General features: G+C 45.7%; 1 protein-coding gene across 2 annotated transcripts in view; it reads left to right on the forward strand.

Annotated features, from left to right (window-relative positions):
- The first annotated feature begins 2,565 nt into the window (after positions 1-2,565).
- The window catches only part of Zfyve1 (zinc finger FYVE-type containing 1), a 60,492-nt gene continuing 44,086 nt past the window's right edge, over positions 2,566-18,971 (forward strand). Inside the window, exons 1-2 of one of the 2 annotated variants that reach the window (XM_057783060.1) lie at positions 2,566-2,742; positions 4,673-5,631. In XM_057783060.1, the coding sequence (XP_057639043.1) occupies positions 5,149-5,631 (483 nt within the window). In that variant the 5' untranslated portion in view covers positions 2,566-2,742; positions 4,673-5,148. The remainder of the gene's footprint in view (positions 2,743-4,672; positions 5,632-18,971) is intronic. The other variant, XM_057783061.1, reaches the window with a different exon arrangement.

Raw genomic sequence — 18,971 nt, forward strand, 5'->3', positions numbered from 1 at the left:
AGGGTTTCTCTAAGTAACAGCTCAGCTCTGGCTGTCCTGGAACTCTCTTTGTAGACTACACTGGCCTTAAACTCACTGAGATCTGCCTGCCTTTGCCTCCCATGTGCTGGAATTAAAGGTGTGTGTTACCACTGCCTGGCTCCAACTTGCTTTTTGGTCAAAGTGTTTCATCACAGCAATAGAAACTCTAAGACAACAATCTAATAAGTCTCATTTAAATAAATATGCTGGGGGGGTTGAGACAGGGTTTCTCTGTGAAGTCCTGGCTGTCCTGGAACTTGTGTATGTCAGGAAAGCGTTCTCTATTGAGTTACATACACAGACCAATATCTCCATTTAATAAGCAGGGTTATGAAAGAGTCTGGCAAAGGTACAGGTATTCACAGAGGCAATTCTGGGAATAAAACCTTTCATGCCAAGCAATCTCAGGCTTGTTTAAAACTTATTAGCTTAACTTCTTTGCTAAAATCCTGTCTTTCCTCTCCCTACACCACCTTATTTATTTATTTTTTTATGATATTCAACAGCTGGTGCTGGAGTCACTAACTCTTTATGATGCACATGGTGTTCTGCCTGCATGTCTGCTTGCACACCAGAAGAGGGCTCCAGATCTCATTACAGATGGTTATGAGCCACCATGTGGTTACTGGGAATTGAACTCAGGACCTCTGGAAGAGCAGCCAGTGCTCTTATCCGCTAAGGCATCTCTCCAACCCTTGTTTTTGTTTTTTGAGACAGGGTTTCTTTGTGTAACAGCCCTGACTGTCTTGGCACTCACTATGTAGAACAGGCTGGCCTTGAATTCAGAGATTCACCTGCCTCTGTCTCCAGAGTTCTGGGATTAAGGACATGAGCCACCACTTGGGTAAACATTTAATCTTTAGGGCACTCCAGATAGTTTAGCTGCCCCATCCCCCAGGTGGTCCACTGTGAAGAGATGATTTGGGGCAATATCACCCTTCTGCATGGCTTGTAGGACCCAGCCATGACAAGCTCAACAGAGGCCGGAGTCTGAGTTTCAGTAGTTTACCCTAAGGCCATACCTGGTTCCAAGAAAGACCACAAACTGGGACCACCCAGGCACCACCCAGGAACAGACAAAGCAAAGGAAATTCTTAAAGTTCTAATCATTGTAGATAGGATCACTTGCCAGCCAGCACACACCCATTGCTTTTCACCCAGACACCCCTAGGCAAATGTCAGCCAATTAGGGGTGCTGAACATTAGAAATCCCTCACCCCAACCGTTGCTGATATAAAAACCCAACACCAACTGAGCTCGGGGCTCTCCAATAAAGGAGAGTCTAAGTTCACCAACTTCTGTAAAAGTAAAGGCTTTTTGCTTTTACATACAGGAATCCCTCTCCTTTTTGAGGGACGCTGTAGTCTGGATATAACAAGCTCATTCACTATTTTGTAGATTAGATTAACTACTGATCTAAATACGTCCTTTGAATCTGAAGGTGAAAGAGTGTCCTGCTTAAGTCAGAGGATGAGGTCTTATCCAGTGTTGTCAATAATTTGCTGTGTACTTTGGCAAGTAACTTAACCTTAGTTTTCTCTTTCAGGTTAACCATTATCGAGATAAAATCATACAACGTTAAAACTGCCCAAACCTTAGAAATTACACAGCAAAATTCCTTTATTTTATGGAGAGATTGAGTGATTCACGCTAACCACCTGTGTAGTTAGTACAAGCAAAATTCCTTTATTTTATGGAGAGATTGAGTGATTCACGCTAACCGCCTGTGTAGTTAGCTTTCTTAGGTGTTACAGACCAGTATCTTTTTCATGCATCGTGTTTTCTCTCGCTGTTGTCGCAGGAAATAAATGAGAAAAAAAGTGAAAGCACTAAACAAATATAAAACTATTTTTAAAAAGTCAGATAATAGTGTTAACATTAGCAGGCACTGGAATCTTAATGTTTACTGGAAGGTGTGCCCCAGCTATCTTGCACAATTCAAAAATTAAAATTTATGAAGTCTATGTAGGGAAAAAGACAGAAAAAAAATAGACAGGAACAAAATTACAGTGGGTTTGTTAAATACCTTTGAAGGAAAAACAAATTACCCTCAGTTACATTAATATCCTCTCAATGTTTACTAGTCTTTTCCCACTTTATGCATTTCTGAAGGAAACATGTACACTAATAATATACCGCTCCACTTCTCGCTTACATAAACATTACATTATTTATCGAATTTACAGAACTTCTTCCCAGGCCACTGCACTAAACAACGGGCTGCTACTTGGGGAAAAAAAACAAAAAAAACAAAAAACAAAAAAAACCCACAGTAGCAGCGGAGACTCCAAGTCCCGAAATGCTCGTCGGTCGGCCTAGCTGCACCGCCTGTTCGCAAGGGCTACATTTCCACCTGGGAGTTGTAGTCATCTGGAGCCCGTATTTCTGGACTGTGGGATGGAGGGACGCAACTAGAAAACTACAGCTCCCAAGAAGCCACGCGCGCCCTTCCCGCCCCGCAGCCGTCGTGCTCCGCCCCTCGGCTGCTCCTCCCTCACTGGGCTGCGCTGCTCACGCCTTCCTGTTGGTCAGAGCTGGGAGAAGTTCACTCTGATCAGCTGATTCCAAGTGACAACAAGAGAGGAGGAAGCCTGGGAGGCAGCAGAGGAGGAGGGGGCGGAGATGTTGCTGAGGATGGATCTGTCGGGGCCCTAGAGCAGCCTAGGTCCCGTCGGTAACCCGCGTCTCCCACATCGCCTTGCCGCGGCCAAGCTGCTCCGGGTGGGCTCTGCGGGCCACGACGGGCACAAGGGGCAGGGCGGGGGCAGCTCGGCCCAGCCCCGGGCGAGCGCTAGTCCCGGGGCTCTGGTTGCTCCTAGGAGGAAGGGGGGACGGGTGCGGCCCGGGTGGGGGTGGGGTGGCATAAACAATGGATTCGGCTCCGGGACGTGCGGGTGTGGGAGAGATTTGGGGGGCATTCTTTGTTCTTCGGCTCCGCTGCCACCCTTCGGGTTGTGGTGGCGGTGTCCGAGAACAAGGTGGGGTGAGGAACCCGGGATTGGAGAGAGGCGTCAAGGTGGGGGGCGCGAGGAGGCAGATTTGTTTGCTTGGCCTGGTGTAGGGGGTCAGGTATTCTGAAGGTTGATTTTTCTGTTTTTCTCAGTAGTGACAAGTTTTGATTTTTGTTTCCCTTTGGGGGGAGCTGGCTGGGCACATGTGAGGTTAGGGTGTAAATAAGTCCCCTGGTTACTCCGTTGCCTTCCTTGTTTATCTGAAGATCAGATGGATAGATTACTGTAAGGGAGGAGTGACTATCTGAAAGGACTTTACACTTTGTTGTGCTCTTGGAATAGAAGGCAGAGCTAGGGGAAATTACATGAAGTGACCCAAACCCCTTTTCTGTCTCCCCACATTTTTTTTCTTTAAACTTACTAAGTTTTTGAGTGTCAAGAGAAAATGAGCTGTTTTGACTCACTTACAGGGCCTGACTCTACTGTGCACCAGAGTACAGGAATTCTGCCTGCTGTTGCTCCCAGCTCCCTTGCTCCAGACAGAGAAGAGACAAACGGAAGCATAGTAGCTGTTTCAGTGTTTGAATGTGAAATTGAGACTATTGTTGCCAACTTTAGAGTCCTTGCTAGGCCTTTACCTGGCCAAAGCCGAAGCAGTCCACTTGTAAGGATAAGTAGGTTTTGTTCAGGTCTTTGAGAGAGGTCTAAAGTTTATTGTTATGATTTTTTTTTTCTTTACCTTTCTAAAGACTACCTTCTTGGCTGGGCGGTTGTGGCACATGGTTTTTAATCCTAGCACATGGGAGGCAGAGGCAGGCAAATCTCTGAGTTCGAGGCCAGCTTAGTCTACAAAGTTCTAGGACAGCCAGGACTGTTACACAGAGAAACCATGTCTCGGAACCCCCCCCCCAAAAAAAAAGACTGCCTTCTCCATTCCTCACTTAAGGAGCAGGTGCAAAGGGCTAGCCTCCCAAGGACTGTTTGTTTAGTGATTTTGAATCAGAATTTAATAAAACAAACAGAGCATTTTGCCACAACAAAGCTGTAAAATCTTGTAGAGGCTCTGGGCTCAGAAAGTTTTGGTTTTTGATATATGTTTGCTTCTAGACAGGGTCTCTCTAGATAGCCCTGGACTGGTGGGGGTGGAGTGGTATAAACAATGGTTTACTCTGGAACTCACAGAGATTCACCTGCCTCTACCTCCCAGGTTTAGGTGCCTCTAGGCTGGCTTTTGGCTTTTTGAGATAAGATTTTTGTTGGTAGTCCAGTACCCTTGCTTCAGCCTTTTGAGTGGTTGGGTTACAGAAGTACCACCATACCTAGCATGGCGATTGTTTTTTTTAGAAGGAAGATCTTTAGCCGTCATTTTGAGATGGAATTTTTTTTTTTTTTTTTTTTTTGGTTTTTCGAGACAGGGTCTCTCTGTGGTTTTGGAGCCTGTCCTGGAACTAGCTCTTGTAGACCAGGCTGGTCTCAAACTCACAGAGATCCTCCTGCCTCTGCCTCCCGAGTGCTGGGATTAAAGGTGTGCGCCACCACTGCCGACTGAGACTGAGATGGAATTTCTAGTCCTGGAAATAAGCCACTGTAAGTCTCATAAGCAAGAATGAGTCTCTCAGTGGTTTCGGCCTGGCATTTAGGTGTTTTTTTTTTGTTTGTTTGTTTGTTCATTTGAAGGTGCACTTCTGCTTTTTTTCCAGATGAGTGAAATCCTCTTCCCCTGTTCTAGGGAGCCCTTGAAATACTGGCTGGAGGAGGTTCACATGTGCCAGACAGCTCCTCCCTCCCCACCTTCTTTCATCACTACGACTTTGTGGCTGAGGCCCAGCTGATGAGCCTACTACCTTTGTGAACCCAGCAAGCCTCTCACCGCACATCCAAGACTGAGCCCAGTTCCTTCTGACTACAACTTTCTCTGCACTTTGTAGATGATGAAACCTTCAAACTCAATCGACAGTGCTGCTGAAACAAGAGCCTGGGAAGCAGAGCACTAAAAATTTGGACATTTGTGTGTGTGCAAAAATTCTTAGCCAGACAGGTTTTGTTTTTTAAAAAGTGTTCAGAACCCTGTGGAAGCACTAGCCACCTTCAGACTCCAAGCCTTTGTCTTCCTTCATTCCCGGGCGAGTACAGTAGTGAGTGGTCCAGGCGGGGTGGTTTTCAGACAGTCTAAGTTATGAGTGCCCAGGCTTCCCCAGCCGAGAAGGGCCTGAATCCGGGCCTCCTGTGCCAGGAGAGCTATGCCTGCGGCGGGACTGACGAAGCCGTCTTCGAATGTGATGAGTGTTGCAGTTTGCAGTGTCTTCGCTGTGAGGAGGAACTGCACAGGCAGGAGCGCCTTCGAAACCACGAGCGGATAAGACTCAAAGCTGGCCACGTCCCGTACTGTGACCCCTGCAAGGGCCCCAACGGGCATTCTCCAGGTGTGAGGCAGAGGGCAGCCGTGAGGTGCCAGACCTGCAAAATCAACCTGTGTCTGGAATGCCAGAAGAGGACTCATTCGGGAGGTAACAAGCGGAGACACCCCGTTACTGTGTACCATGTCAGTAAGGCCCAGGAACCCCTGGAGGGGGAAGAGATGGATGAGGAGACCAAGAGGAAGAAGATGACAGAGAGGGTTGTGAGCTTCCTCCTGGTCGATGAAAACGAAGAGATTCAGGTAAGCACCCTGCCATTACGGGACTCCCGTTGGTGTATTGATCTCTGGGAGGTTGCTCTGCAGAACTCCCGGAGTGCTCCTTAGAAGTCCTGGAGTGCTCCTTAGAAGTCCCAGAGTGCTCCTTAGAAGCAGAAAAGCCAAGGCCTCAGAAGCCTCCAATTGCCTGGTGTCATCTTTATTTAGTTTTATTGTTGCTGTTGTTTGTTTTGAGGAATTTCATTCCATAGCTCAGCTGGCCTGGAATTCCCAGCAGTCCTCCTGCCTCAGCTTCCTAAGTGCTGGGACTGTAGGTGTGCGCCACTATGCCTGGCTTACCTTTTGGTTTCTTGAGACAGAATCTTGCTCGGTAGTCCAGGCTGGCCTTGATCCTCCTACCTCAGCCTCCTGAGGTGCTGAGACTGGAGTGAGCTGTAGTCATTCACCGTCGGGATAATTCATTTTCCTTCCCTCAGCCTTCGTTTCCTCATCTGTGGCAGCAGTGGCTGTGAGGTGACGAGAGGCCGTGCAGGCTGTCGCTGACCAGCACTGTTAGAAATAGCAGGAAGAGCATCTTAGAACAGGGGTCTGCGGAGAACACTCAGAAAACCAAGAACAATGCAACAAATAAGGGACTGTGTATCCTCAGTATTGAGGGAAGTGTCATTCCCCTCCCCCTGACAGGGTTTCTCTGTGTAATAGCCCTAGCTGTCCTGGAACTCGCTCTGTCTACCAGGCTGGCCCTGACCTCACAGAGATCTGCCTGCCTCTGCGTCCCATGCAGGGATTAAAAGTGTGTGCCACCACTGCCCAGAAAAGGAAATGTTTTTTTTTTTACAAAGACAATATTCTTTCAATGGCCTCTTGGCTTTCTTAAGCTTCTTAGTCCATTGTCTGTTGCTATAGCAAACTACCTGAATCTGAGTAACTTATTTACGAGGAATAAAAGTTCCTTTTGCTCACAGGACTGGAGGCTGGGAAGTTTGGGGAGTATATGAGCATCTGGGGGCTTTATGGTGTGGCAGGGGGATGTCGGGCCTGCTCAAGTGTCGCTACTCATAAATCACCTCTCCCATCACAGGGCTCCGGCTTTCTGACCTTACATCAGTTACCTCTAGGGTCCGCCTCTAGAGCATCAGCATATAAAAACCACGAGGGTTGAGTTTGGGTGGGGCAGGACCGGTTGTTGGTTTAGAGCAGAGGATTGTTCTTGCAGATGACCGAAGTTCAGTTGCCAGCACTCTGTTAGGAGCCGTTCAGCTACCTGTAATTCCAGTCCCGGGGATCCAGTGCCCTCTTTGGTCCTCCAGTAACACCATGTGCACAAACCTCTACTGCACATGAGCATACGTCATTTACAAAGTAGTTTCAGAGGAATATTCCAACCATGGTGACTTCTAATGTGTAGAAGCCAGTGAGAGTGAGGTCTTCCAGAATGCCTAGAAAGTCTTTGGTTGTTCCCCACGTGGTGGGAGGATTGCCAAGGATAGGAAATGTAAAATAGTAAGTTCAAAGGGCACCTCCCTTAAGCTGGGAGGGAGGTGGTCATGGCCTGTGACCATCAGGAGTAGATAATGTTTTTGGTTTCTTTTTTGGTTTTTATTTTTTTTTTTTTATTTTTTATTTTTTGTTTGGTTTTTTTCAAGACAGGGTTTCTCTGTGGCTTTGGAGCCTGTCCTGGAACTAGCTCTGTAGACCAGGCTGGTCTCGAACTCACAGAGATCCGCCTGCCTCTGCCTCCCGAGTGCTGGGATTAAAGGCATGCGCCACCACCGCCCGGCTGGTTTTTATTTTTTGAAGACAAGGTCTCTTTGTGTAGTTTTGGCTGTCCTAGAATCCCCAGTCGGTAGACAAAGATCTACCTGCCTCTGCCTCCCAAGTGCTGGGGTTAAAGGCCTGTGCTGCCTTGCCTTGTTAGGGAAATGTTATTTATTTATTTATTTATTTGAGTTGGCTTTTTTGTTTGTTTGTTTTTTTGAGATAGGGTTTCTCTGTTGCTTTGGAGCCTGTCCTGGAACTCACTCAATAGACCAGACCTCCTGCCCCTGTGTCCCCAGTGCTGGGATTAAAGGTGTGCGCTACCACTGCCCAGCTGTTAGGATAATTTTTTTTTTTAAATATTTATTTATTTATTTATTATGTATACAATATTCTGTCTGTGTGTATGCTTGCAGGCCAGCAGAGGGCACCAGACCCCATTACAGATGGTTGTGAGCCACCATGTGGTTGCTGGGAATTGAACTCAGGACCTTTGGAAGAGCAGGCAATGCTCTTAACCTCTGAGCCATCTCTCCAGCCCCTGTTAGGATAATTTTTAAGAGTTGATTCTCTCCTACGTGTTTCCCTAGGATTGAACTCAGTGTTGGTTGCAACAAGCTTCTCACTGGATAAGCCATCTTGATTGAGGCAGGCCCTTTCGGTGTGTTGACGTTCACATGCTAGCTAGTGCTCATAGGCTGTGCAGCCACAGCAAGTTATTCCAGCTCCACTATCTCAGCTTCATAGAACTGTTGAGGATCCAGAGATTAGGGGTGGAAAAGACTTGTCCCAGGGCCTGGAACCTCATGTCCAGTACCAGTTTGTTGTTGCAGTATCCCTGTGGTATTTGTGGCCCACTGACTTAGTACCTGTGGTGATGACTAAGACCCCAGTGGGAGGAAAACCAATATAAGTCGCCATTAGCAAGACCTCCCAATTGTCCACTAAGTATGTTTTACCTCTGCCTTTTTCCTATGTGGATAAGCTGATGGAAATGAATTACGTCATGATTCCTATTGGCTTCCACTCTTGCGCTGGTGCTGGATACTTGGCTAACACAGACGTCCCTTTATTGGTTTGAGAGGAACTAACAGAGTTATGGAAGAATGACCCAGATCCCATTCTCCCTCCCTTGTCAGCAGTAATGTCTTCATTATGGATCATGCTCTAATTGGGCAGCATTGTGGGCTGAATATTTGATAAGTGGAGCAGTTGGGTTTGGATGGCTCTTGCTTGTTCTGGTATGATGTCAGCCTCTCAAAGTCCCAGTTCATGCTACTGACACTTTTCTAAAGGGAGAGGAAGATTTTTGAGGAACCAGTAATTTTCTTTCATGAATGAAAAGCTGTGCTCTACTTAAAATTAAGGTCCATGCTCATTTTATTTTTTTTTTTTTTTTTTTTTTTTTATTTTTTTATTTTTTTTTTTTTTTGGTTTTTTGAGACAGGGTTTCTCTGTGGTTTTGGAGCCTGTCCTGGAACTAGCTCTTGTAGACCAGGCTGGTCTCGAACTCACAGAGATCCGCCTGTCTCTGCCTCCCGAGTGCTGGGATTAAAGGCGTGCGCCACCACCGCCCGGCATCCATGCTCATTTTAAACTAACATTTTCCCCACCCTTTGTGTGAGGGTGAGGGTGGATATGTCTTTTTGCCTGCTGAAACTATAGAGGCTGCGCTTCAGCAGTTCCCAGAGACAGGGACACTCACTGAACAGAGAGCTTGCTGTTGAAGCTAGACTGCCTGGCCTGAAAGCCCTTGGGATCCTCCTCCCTCTGTTTCCACCTTTAGCCAAACCATATGCCAGCACTAGGGTTGCTACCCCTGCACCTGTATCATCTTCATCTCCTCCTCGTCCTCTTCTTCTTTTTGGAGACTTTTTAAAGACATTATCTTTGCGATAGAGGATGACCTTAATTTTCCCCCTATTGAGACAGGGTTTCACAGGCCCTGGATATCCTGTGATTTAAAGCCAGCAAACCTGGCTTGGTCTTGAGTTATGATCCCTTTTGACACTACCTTGTTTTTGTTTATTTGTTTGCTTTTTGAAACATGGTTTTCTAGCTGTCCTGAAACTAGCTCTTGTAGACCAGGCTGGCCTCGAACTCAGAGATCCGCCTGCCTCTGTCTCTCGAGTGCTGGAATTAAAGGCGTGTGCCACCACTGCCTGGTTTGATACCACCTCCTTATTGCTGGGATTGCAGATTGTACCAACACGTGTGGTTTATGTGTCTGGGGATCGAACCTAGGGCTTGCTTCATCATACTTGGCCAGCACTTGACCAACAGAGCTCCATTCCCAGCACAGTTCAGTCAATCTGTCCGTCCATGAGTTTACGTCTATTTTGTTCTCTTAAAGTACTTTTTCCCCAAAACAGATTGGAAAAAAAAACAAACAAACTCAGTATCATCACTTTCAAATAACCTGATTTTTTTTTTTTTTTTTTTTTTTTTTTTTTTTATGTGTGTGAACCAGTATCTTTATTTAGGGGTACTTAAAGGAGCATGGGCAGTTTACCAGTGGCTCCACCCCTGAAGAAAATATCTTCCCTTCCCTAGAAACTATTAAATGCCTAGAGCTCCCCAGGAAGGCATATTTATTTTTTTATAAAAATTATTTTTATTTATGTCTGTGTATGTGCTTGTCTTGAGTTCATGTGTGGCACATGTGTGCAGTGCCAGGGAAGGCCAGAAGAGGGTGTTGGAGGGAATGGACAGTTGTGAACCGCCTGACGTGGCTTCAGCCGTCTCTGGCTCTCTGCCCTAGCCTCTTGAGTCACCTCTCCAGCCCCCCTTAGAGCTTGTGGCAGGCTCTCACTGTGTACCTGGTGCCCTCTTTCTCTTTCTTCTTTCTTTCTTTCTTTCTTTCTTTGCATCTTGATGTTCAAATTTTTTTATGCATCTCGATGTTCTTTTTATTTTTTTAAATGCATCTCTTTCTTTCTTTTTTTTTTAAATATTTATTTATTATGTATACAATATTCTGTCTGTGTGTATGCCTGAAGGCCAGAAGAGGGCACCAGACCCCACTACAGATGGTTGTGAGCCGCCATGTGGTTGCTGGGAATTGAACTCAGGACCTTTGGAAGAGCAGGCAGTACTCTTAACCTCTGAGCCATCTCTCCAGCCCTCTTTCTTTCTTTTTTGAGACCGTTTCTCTATACAGCCCCTGCTGTCCTGGAACTCGCTCTGTAGAGCTCTGCCTGCCTCCACCTTCTGAGGGTTGGGATTCAAGGTGTTCGACACCACAAAATAGTCCCTGATTCTTAGCAAGGGATGAAGAAGATAGAAAGAAATGTAATGAGATGAATACAGCTCCCTGTGTTGGGAAACAAAAAGTTTTATGATAACAAATGTAGCCTATGAATTTAGCTAGTGTATGCTTGTTTATCTGATGTGTGCGAGTGCTCTCTCTGCATGTACACCTTTATGCCAGAAAGGAGCATCAGGTCTCACTTACAGATGGTTGTGAGCCACCCTGTGGTGCTCTGAAGAGCAGCCAGTGCTCTTAACCTCTAAGCCGTCTCTCCAGCACCAGCTAGCTCATGTTTTATATCCTGCTATACAGTATCATTTGCAATGGATAAGCACATTATTAGTGTTGACTTCATTTTTTTAAAAATATTTATTTATTATGTATAAATGTTCTGTCTGTTTGTGTGCCTGAAGGTCAGAAGAGGGCACCAGACCTCATTACAGATGGTTGTGAGCCACCATGTGGTTGCTGGGAATTGAACTCAGGACCTTTGGAAGAGCAGGCAATTCTCTTAACCACTGAGCCATCTCTCCAGCCCTTGACTTCATTTTTTTAGACAGGCTAGGGAGATGGTCCAGTAGGCAAAGATGATTTGTCGCCAGGAGAGAACAGCCTTGGAATACTTTTCCTCTGATTACATGTGCTTTGTGTCCATTCATGCAGTCTTATACAGAAATAAATAAAAATTAAAAAAACAGTTAGTGTCTTATTATGTAGCCTATGGTTTTGAACTCCAGGAGAACAAAGAAGCATGCTGCCCAGAACTCTCTCACCTTCATGCTGACTGACCACTGACTGAGACTCCGAGGGCCTGGGGGTTTGTTTTCTGAGGAGACCCTGTGGCTCATGGGGGAAAGAGAAGCTAATGGCGTCTGGGTGTGCCAAGCCTTCCTTGAGTTAGAAGCATCTGTAGGTTACTGGGGACCCCCGAGTCTTGTGCCCTTCCGTTTGCCTGGCCGTGGCCTACCTCACTGAGACTGGCCCTTTAAGAAGACCCAGCACACTGCTTGGCTGTCTCACTTGTTTACGGTCCCAGAATAGCGCTGCTCAAAATACTGGGACTTGTATTTTTCTTTCTTTCTTTTTTAAATTGGCCAAAAGAGATCTCATTTTAGTAGGCCTCAAAAATGGAAAACAGCAGAGGATGTTTTCTCACTGACTGACTGGGCAGGTCTGCTGCATTTCTGTTTTCGTGTCATGTGCCGTGGGCCTGTTTCACGCTGTGCTCTGGCTCCTGGTCTAGGCAGCTTCTCAGGCTCTGCTCCTTCTGGGCCCTTTCTGGGGGCCGGCTTGTTTAAATCCCCAAGATGTAGATTTTGGACAGTAGGTCATTAGCCAGAGGAATCCTAATTTTCTACGTTGTTGAACTTTTTTTCCCCGTTCTTATTTTTTTTTTTTTTTTTTTTTTGGTTTTTTCGAGACAGGGTTTCTCTGTGGCTTTGGAGCCTGTCCTGGAACTAGCTCTGTGTAGACCCGGCTGGTCTCGAACTCACAGAGATCCGCCTGCCTCTGCCTCCCGAGTGCTGGGATTAAAGGCGTGCGCCACCACCGCCCGGCTAAGGAATCCGTCTTTAACTGTTCTAATTTACCTCTACTTTGTGTGTTCTCCCCACCCTCCACCCCCTCTTCCTTGTCTGTCAGTTTTGAAGTGATCTTTTTAAATTGGGCAAATGCTTTTCTTTTGAGCCAGGATTACTATAGAAGGCAGATTTCTTCATAAACTGACTTTGCGCCTTTTCTCTGGGGATGTGTCTGCTGGCTGGGCCACTTCTGGGGCTTTCCTGAGGCTGTGTAGCTCTGGTGGCTGGACTGTGCGGGGCACCTGGCCTGCTTTGGAAGGAGCGCCTAGGAGCAGCTCAAGGATTGGGCACAACTGATGGTAATGAGAGATTAGAGGGATCTAGTGGTGGGGAGACCATGACGAAGGGAAGGGACTCAGGGGTGTAGAGTGTTCCAGGCAAGAATACTTAGGTCTCTGGGAAAGGACACAGAAGGACTTTCTGAGTAAGGAATGGGTGATGCTTCCTTGGAATTTGTTTCTGTTGCACTTCTTCCTTCCTCCCACCCCTCCTAGGTAGAATTTTGAGTAGTCCAGGCTGGTATTGAACTCAGTTGGTAGCTGAGGATGACCCTGAACTTGTGATCCTCATGCTCTACCTTAGAATTGGGATAAGCAGGTTTTGAATCTCCACTGATGCATGCAGTGCTGGAGAGCATACCCAAGGCTCCATCAAGCAATCTACTAAGTGAGCTATATTCCCAGCTCTCAGTTTTGCCTTTTTCAAAAATTAAAAACTTTATTATGTATGTGTCTGTGTGCATGACGTATGGTAGGCATGTGTGTCAGTATCTGAGTGTGGAGGTCAGAGGATAATTTGCACAAGTCCATTCTCTGCTTTAACACGAGGGGCGAGGGCTAGGGGTTGAGGGCTGGGGGTTAACGTTAGGTCATCAGGCTTCGCAGCGTATGGATTTTCTACACTGAGCTATCTAACCAGCCCCTTGTCCGTTTTTTATTTTTATTTTTTTGGTTTTTCGAGACAGGGTTTCTCTGTGGTTTTGAAGCCTGTCCTGGAACTAGCTCTTGTAGACCAGGCTGGTCTCAAACTCACAGAGATCCGCCTGCCTCTGCCTCCCATTATTTGAGGATTTTATATTTCTTTTTGCACAGCCTTTCTGGTCCTGGTGACCATGGTTTTAATTTAGTTAGTAGCTCACTGTTGTGCCCCTCTTCTGCCTGTGTTTCAGTAAACTCTATTTAGATCTGGATTATTTGGCAGGCAGTCAGACAAGCAAACTTTTCCTGCTTGCTTCCTTTCTCGTTTTCCCTTTTCCTCTCCTTTTCCCCACCTCTTTTCTTTTCTGGTTGTGAATTAAGACTTGAAATCTCCCATTGTTAGGGAAAACAGTTGGCATAACCAAATACAAGTGATTTTAGGTTATGTTTCATTCTGGACTGTTCTTGATTTTTTTTTTTTTCTTCCTTTACTACAGAAATTTCTCTGTGTGTGCTGTTTATTTATTTCTTGATGGGTCTCACCCTGTAGCCCTCGCTGACCTGGGACTTGGTATGTGTACTGTGCTGGTCTTGAACTCCAGGAGTTCTGCCTTGGCAGGTAGAGGTAGGAGGATTGGGAATTTAGGGATTGAGAGCCTGTCTACAAAACAAAACAAAGAACAGAATCCAACTTCATTAAAATGTGTAGTTTTATGAGTTGACAGATCTATATATCTATGACCACTACAATCAGGACATGAAACATTGTGTTTGAGAGATGCTTGGTGGCTAAGGGCACTTGTTCTTACAGAGGACCTGGGTTTGATTCTCAGCACCCACATAGATCACAGCTATCTAATTCCAGTTCCCTCTTCTGACTGCCTAGGGCACCAAACATGCAAGCATGCATATGACATATAGATATACCTGTAAGTAAAGCATATAAAAATAAATCTTTTTTTGGTTTTTCGAGACAGGGTTTCTCTGTGGTTTTTTGGAGCCTGTCCTGGAACTAGCTCTTGTAGACCAGGCTGATTTCGAAATCACAGAGATCCGCCTGCCTCTGCCTCCCGAGTGCTGGGATTAAAGGCGTGCGCCACCACCGCCCGGCATAAAAATAAATCTTGCCAGGCAGTGGTGGTGCATGCCTTTAATCCCAGCACTTATGAGGCAGAGGCAGGTGGATCTCTGTGAGTTCAAGGCTAGCCTGGTCTACAAGAACTGGTTCCAGGACAGAGAAACCCTGTCTCTAGGGAAAAAAAAAAAAAGACATGAAACATTTCCACCAGCTGGGCAGTGGTGCGCACGCCTTTCATCCCAGCACTCATGAGGCAGAGGGAGGTGGATCTCTGAGTTTGAGGACAGTATGAACTACAGGGTTAGTTCAAGGAAAGCCAGGGCTATACAGAGAAACCCTGTCTCAGAAACCAAAAAAAAAAAAAAAAAACCCACAAAGAAAAGATTTCCATCAACTTCAGAGGTTCCCATGTGCCTCTAAGAAGTCAGCAGTCGGGCTGGAGAGATGGCTCAGAGGTTAAGAGCACTGGTTCCTCTTCCAGAGGTCCTGAGTTCAATTCTCAGCAACCACATGGTGGCTCACAATCATCTGTACTGAGATCTGGCTCCCTCCTCTGGTGTGCGAGCATACATCAAGGCAGAATGTTGTATACATAATAAATAAATAAATCTTAAAAAAAAAAAAAAAGAAGTCAGCAGTCACCATCTGTCACTATGGATTAGAGATTGAATGTCCTAGAGTTTTATGTAAATGACTTACCATACTCCATCTCAATACTAGATATATTCAGAGTCTGGTCCCTGTGAGGCCTCCTACCATTGATCACATTGATATACCCTGCCAGTAAGTTGTCCAGGCTGGCCTTGAACTTAGGGTATTCCTCCCTCACTTTCGTGAGTGCTCAGGCTTCTAGCTCTTACACCCACCTTACTGTGCTTTTGAGAGTCATCCAGAGTTTTGTGTATAATTCACGGTAGTTCATTTTATTGCTGAGTTATATGGGTATTCTGTAATTTATTCATTTATTGATGAATAATTTATATATGTGTGTGTATATACATATTTGTATATATATGTGTGTGTATATATACATATATGTATATATATATAATTTGTTTGGAGATAGGGTTTTCAACTCATGATCCTTTTGCATCAGTCTTTCTGAGTGCTAGAATTTTAGTTGTGACCCTGGGACTCCACTTATACTGATATATTTATATTGGATGGCATTCTTCTTTGTATCAGAATGTAAGCTCCAGGAAACAGCTACCTTAGTTACTGTTCTCACTGTTGTGATAAAATGCCCGATAAAGGTGAACTAAGGAAGGCAGGGTTTATTCAGGCTCAGAGTGCAATGATTTAGTCTCTCATAGCCTGAAGACAGGAGGAAGGGGAGGCAGCTGGTCACGTGGCATCTGTAGTCAGGAAACAGGAATGCTGCTGCTCAGCTGGCCTTTTTAATTTTTATTTAAATCTGAATCCTTTTCCTATTCTCTGTTTTCCCTTTTATTCAGTGGAATTCCAGCTCATGGATAGTGTCTCCCATACTCAGGTGACCCTTATATCTTTAGTTAAGCTTCTCTGGAAACCCCTTCATGGATGTATCCAGAGGGTGTTTCTCCTTGATGATTCTAGATGGTCAACTTGGCAGTCAAAATAACCATCATAGCCTTAAAAAAATAGCGAAATGAAAAAAAAAATAGCGAAATGAATCACATTGCTTCATTCACCTCACAGTAGACAGTTGAGGCTGAAAGACGTTAACCAAGTGTGTCAAGAGTCAGCTGGACTATGGGCTGGAGAGATGGCTCAGAGGTTAAGAGCATCGCCTGCTCTACCAAAGGTCTTGAGTTGAATTCCCAGCAACACATGGTGGCTCACAACCATCTGTAATGGGGTCTGGTGCCCTCTTCTGGCCTGCAGACATAGACACAGACAGAATATTGTATACATAATAAATAAATAAATATTTAAAAAAAAAAGAGTCAGCTGGACTAAACCCTCCATGGTGACGGTGCTCTTTTTCCCTTAGAGGGAACATGGTATCTAGACATTCAGTGTCGCCCTCATCCATTCATTTAACCATACACACTGTTGTGCTAGGCGTGCGCTACTGGATAGCATCCTGCCTGCCCGCCCGTCCGCCCATCCCCCCTCCCACCCCCTCCCCTCCCCCTCTCCCTCCCTTCCTCCCCCCTCCCTCCTTCCCCCTCTCTCTCTCTCTCTCTCTCTCTCTCTCTCTCTCTCTCTCTCTCTCTCTCCCTCTCTCTCTCTCTTTTGTGGCCTGTTTCTTTGTCTTCTAGTCTGGTACTTTCCCTTCTAAGGTCCCAAGTGTCATCAGAGCTCATGCTGGTTTTGTTGTAGCTAAATAGGAGTTTGCCGTGTTGCATGAAAGGGAGCTGTGTGTTTATTCGGAAAGGCTTTGGGTCTCTTGAGTTGCTGTTTCCTGTCCTCAGACTTGGAAGACTTTTTATTCAGATATAAAAGGAGAGCTGAACTAGTTAGTTGGGTATGTCAAAGAAACTCGTCATGGAGCTACAAAGAACTGTTCTTGAAGAACTTGTGTGGACATCATTTCTGGGTGGATGTGTTCTCCTCACTGCTGAGTCAGTGGAGGATCCGTGGGCAGGGTCTGAGTTAGGGCCAGGCACTTTTGGAAAGGTGTAAGACTTGGGAGGGGAATTCCTGACCTTTCAAGTCATGGGACACTTTGGGGACAATGGAGTGGAAGAAAGTGATCTTTGTCCTTACCAAATGTACTGTGTATGTGAGACCAAACTGTGACTCCAGTCACCTTAAGAAAACCTTTGATAGGGAAGTGGCTGTTTCTAGTGAGGAACTCTGCCATCTCCTGTGAACCTTCAGGGAGTGTGCTCTCCTTTGGGAGCGACTGCAGGGAAGTCTTCTGAACTTCTTGTGATGTAGAAGCAGGGGGTTCTAGAATGTTTTGGTTATAGGGATTTTTTTTTTCTTTTTTCTTTTTTTTGTTTTCAAGACAGGGTTTCTCTGTGTAGCAGCCTTGACTATCCTGGAACTCATTTGTAGACCAGGTTGGCCTTGAATTCACAGAGATCTGCCTGCCTCTGCTTCATGATATAGGGATTTGTTACTGGAATAGAACCTTGGTTGGGACAAAAGTACTAGAGTACTGATCTGTTGGACATAGTTTTAGTAAAGTCCTATTTGATTTATTTTTATTTCACGTGCATTGGTGTATTGCCTGCGCGTATGTCTGTATGAGGGTGTCTGATGCCCTGGCACTAGAGTTACAGACAGTTGTGAACTGTCATGTGGGTGCTGGGTCCTCTGGAAGAGTATCCCCAGTGCTCTTAACCGCTGAGCCATTTCTGCAGCCCTGTAAAGTCCTATTTGAAAAAATTAGAACTTTGGGGGGAGGTTTGAGACAGGGTTTCTCTGTAGTTTTGGAGCCTGTCCTGGAACTAGCTCTTGTAGACCAGGCTAGTCTTGAACTCACAGAGATCTGCCTGCCTCTGCCTCCCGAGTGCTGGGATTAAAGGCATGTGCCACCACTGCCTGCTTAGAACTTTGTATTCAGCCAAATTAGACCATGAACATAAATCATTGCCTGATGTTCTTTTATTTTGGGGGAATTGGAACCTCCAGGGCCTCACAATGCCCTACCACTGAGCTTCTGATAGTTTTTAAAAAAGGTTTATTGTTTTTATTTATGGGTATGTGTTTATGTCTGTGAGTGAATGCCATATGTGTGCAGGTACCCATGCATGCCAGGAGAGGATGTCAGATTCTTTGGAGCAGCATTACAGGAGGTAGTGAGCCACCTGACATGGGGACCTGAACTCAGATCCTTTGGACGAGCAGCCAGTGCTCTTAACTGCTGAGACAACGCTCCTGCCCTGTTCTTTTGAATGTGATGGAAACGACTTTGGGTTTCTCAAGGGGAAATCCCCCCCACTTTGCATCTCTTTTCTTCCTCTAGAAGAAAACCAAGACTATATTATCGGGTTTGTGTGTGAGTGAGTGGTTTGTCATCATCAGTTCGGTGGCTACGGGCAAGCTCTCAGTATTTAGGGAGTGGTCTCAGTTCTAACTAGAGACTCTTGTTTGGGTTCTTTGGCTTTCTTGCTCTGAACTCAGCCAAAAAAGAAAAGAAAGCAAGATGAACTAGAAACCAACAAATAAAAATCATTAATAGAAACTCAATGTCGAGAATAACTTACAAATCTCAATGGAAAATTATAAAATAATCGTTGTTGAATGGGGCAGAATTTATCATGAGCTTTCTGTTGTGATGGGATAGCGGAGCTTTTGCCAGCTCGTTGTGTTACTTGGGGAAGGAGTTGAGCTGGAGGCCCTGGCACTGGGAACAGCTTAGTAAGCTTGAGAGGGATGCCTGATGGTTGGTACCGCTGGAATCTTCCTTAGCAGCCAGGACTGGAAGGGCCTTGATGTTGAACGCCATCAGAGCACTTCCTGACGTCTTTGTGGCTTGTCTTCTGGAGTGTGCCTGGGCTGGTGACGTGCTCTTCTTGTTGGCACTTTCCACCCGTGAAGTACTCTGATTTTCAAATAGGAATAGTGGGGGTCATTGAAAATTGTTAATTCATTTTACAAAGTGGGCTTGGAGTAAGGGAGGGAAGTGGGAGAGAGATGTGGATAAGTTAGAGGTGTCTGCTGAGTTTCTTTCTGAAAGACTGACCTTTAATTGTGTGTGTGTGTGTGTGTGTATGTGTGATATATGTGTGTACATGTGTAAGGGCATGTGCGTGTGAGTGCAGGTTAGAGGCGGTGGGTTCCTGGAGCTGGGTTACATTCCTGGTGTAGGTGCTGGGGGTCCTTCCAAAGAGTAGTACACACTCCTG

Source organism: Chionomys nivalis, chromosome 10 (assembly GCF_950005125.1).
Source record: "Chionomys nivalis chromosome 10, mChiNiv1.1, whole genome shotgun sequence".
Taxonomy (NCBI): Eukaryota; Metazoa; Chordata; class Mammalia; order Rodentia; family Cricetidae; genus Chionomys; species Chionomys nivalis.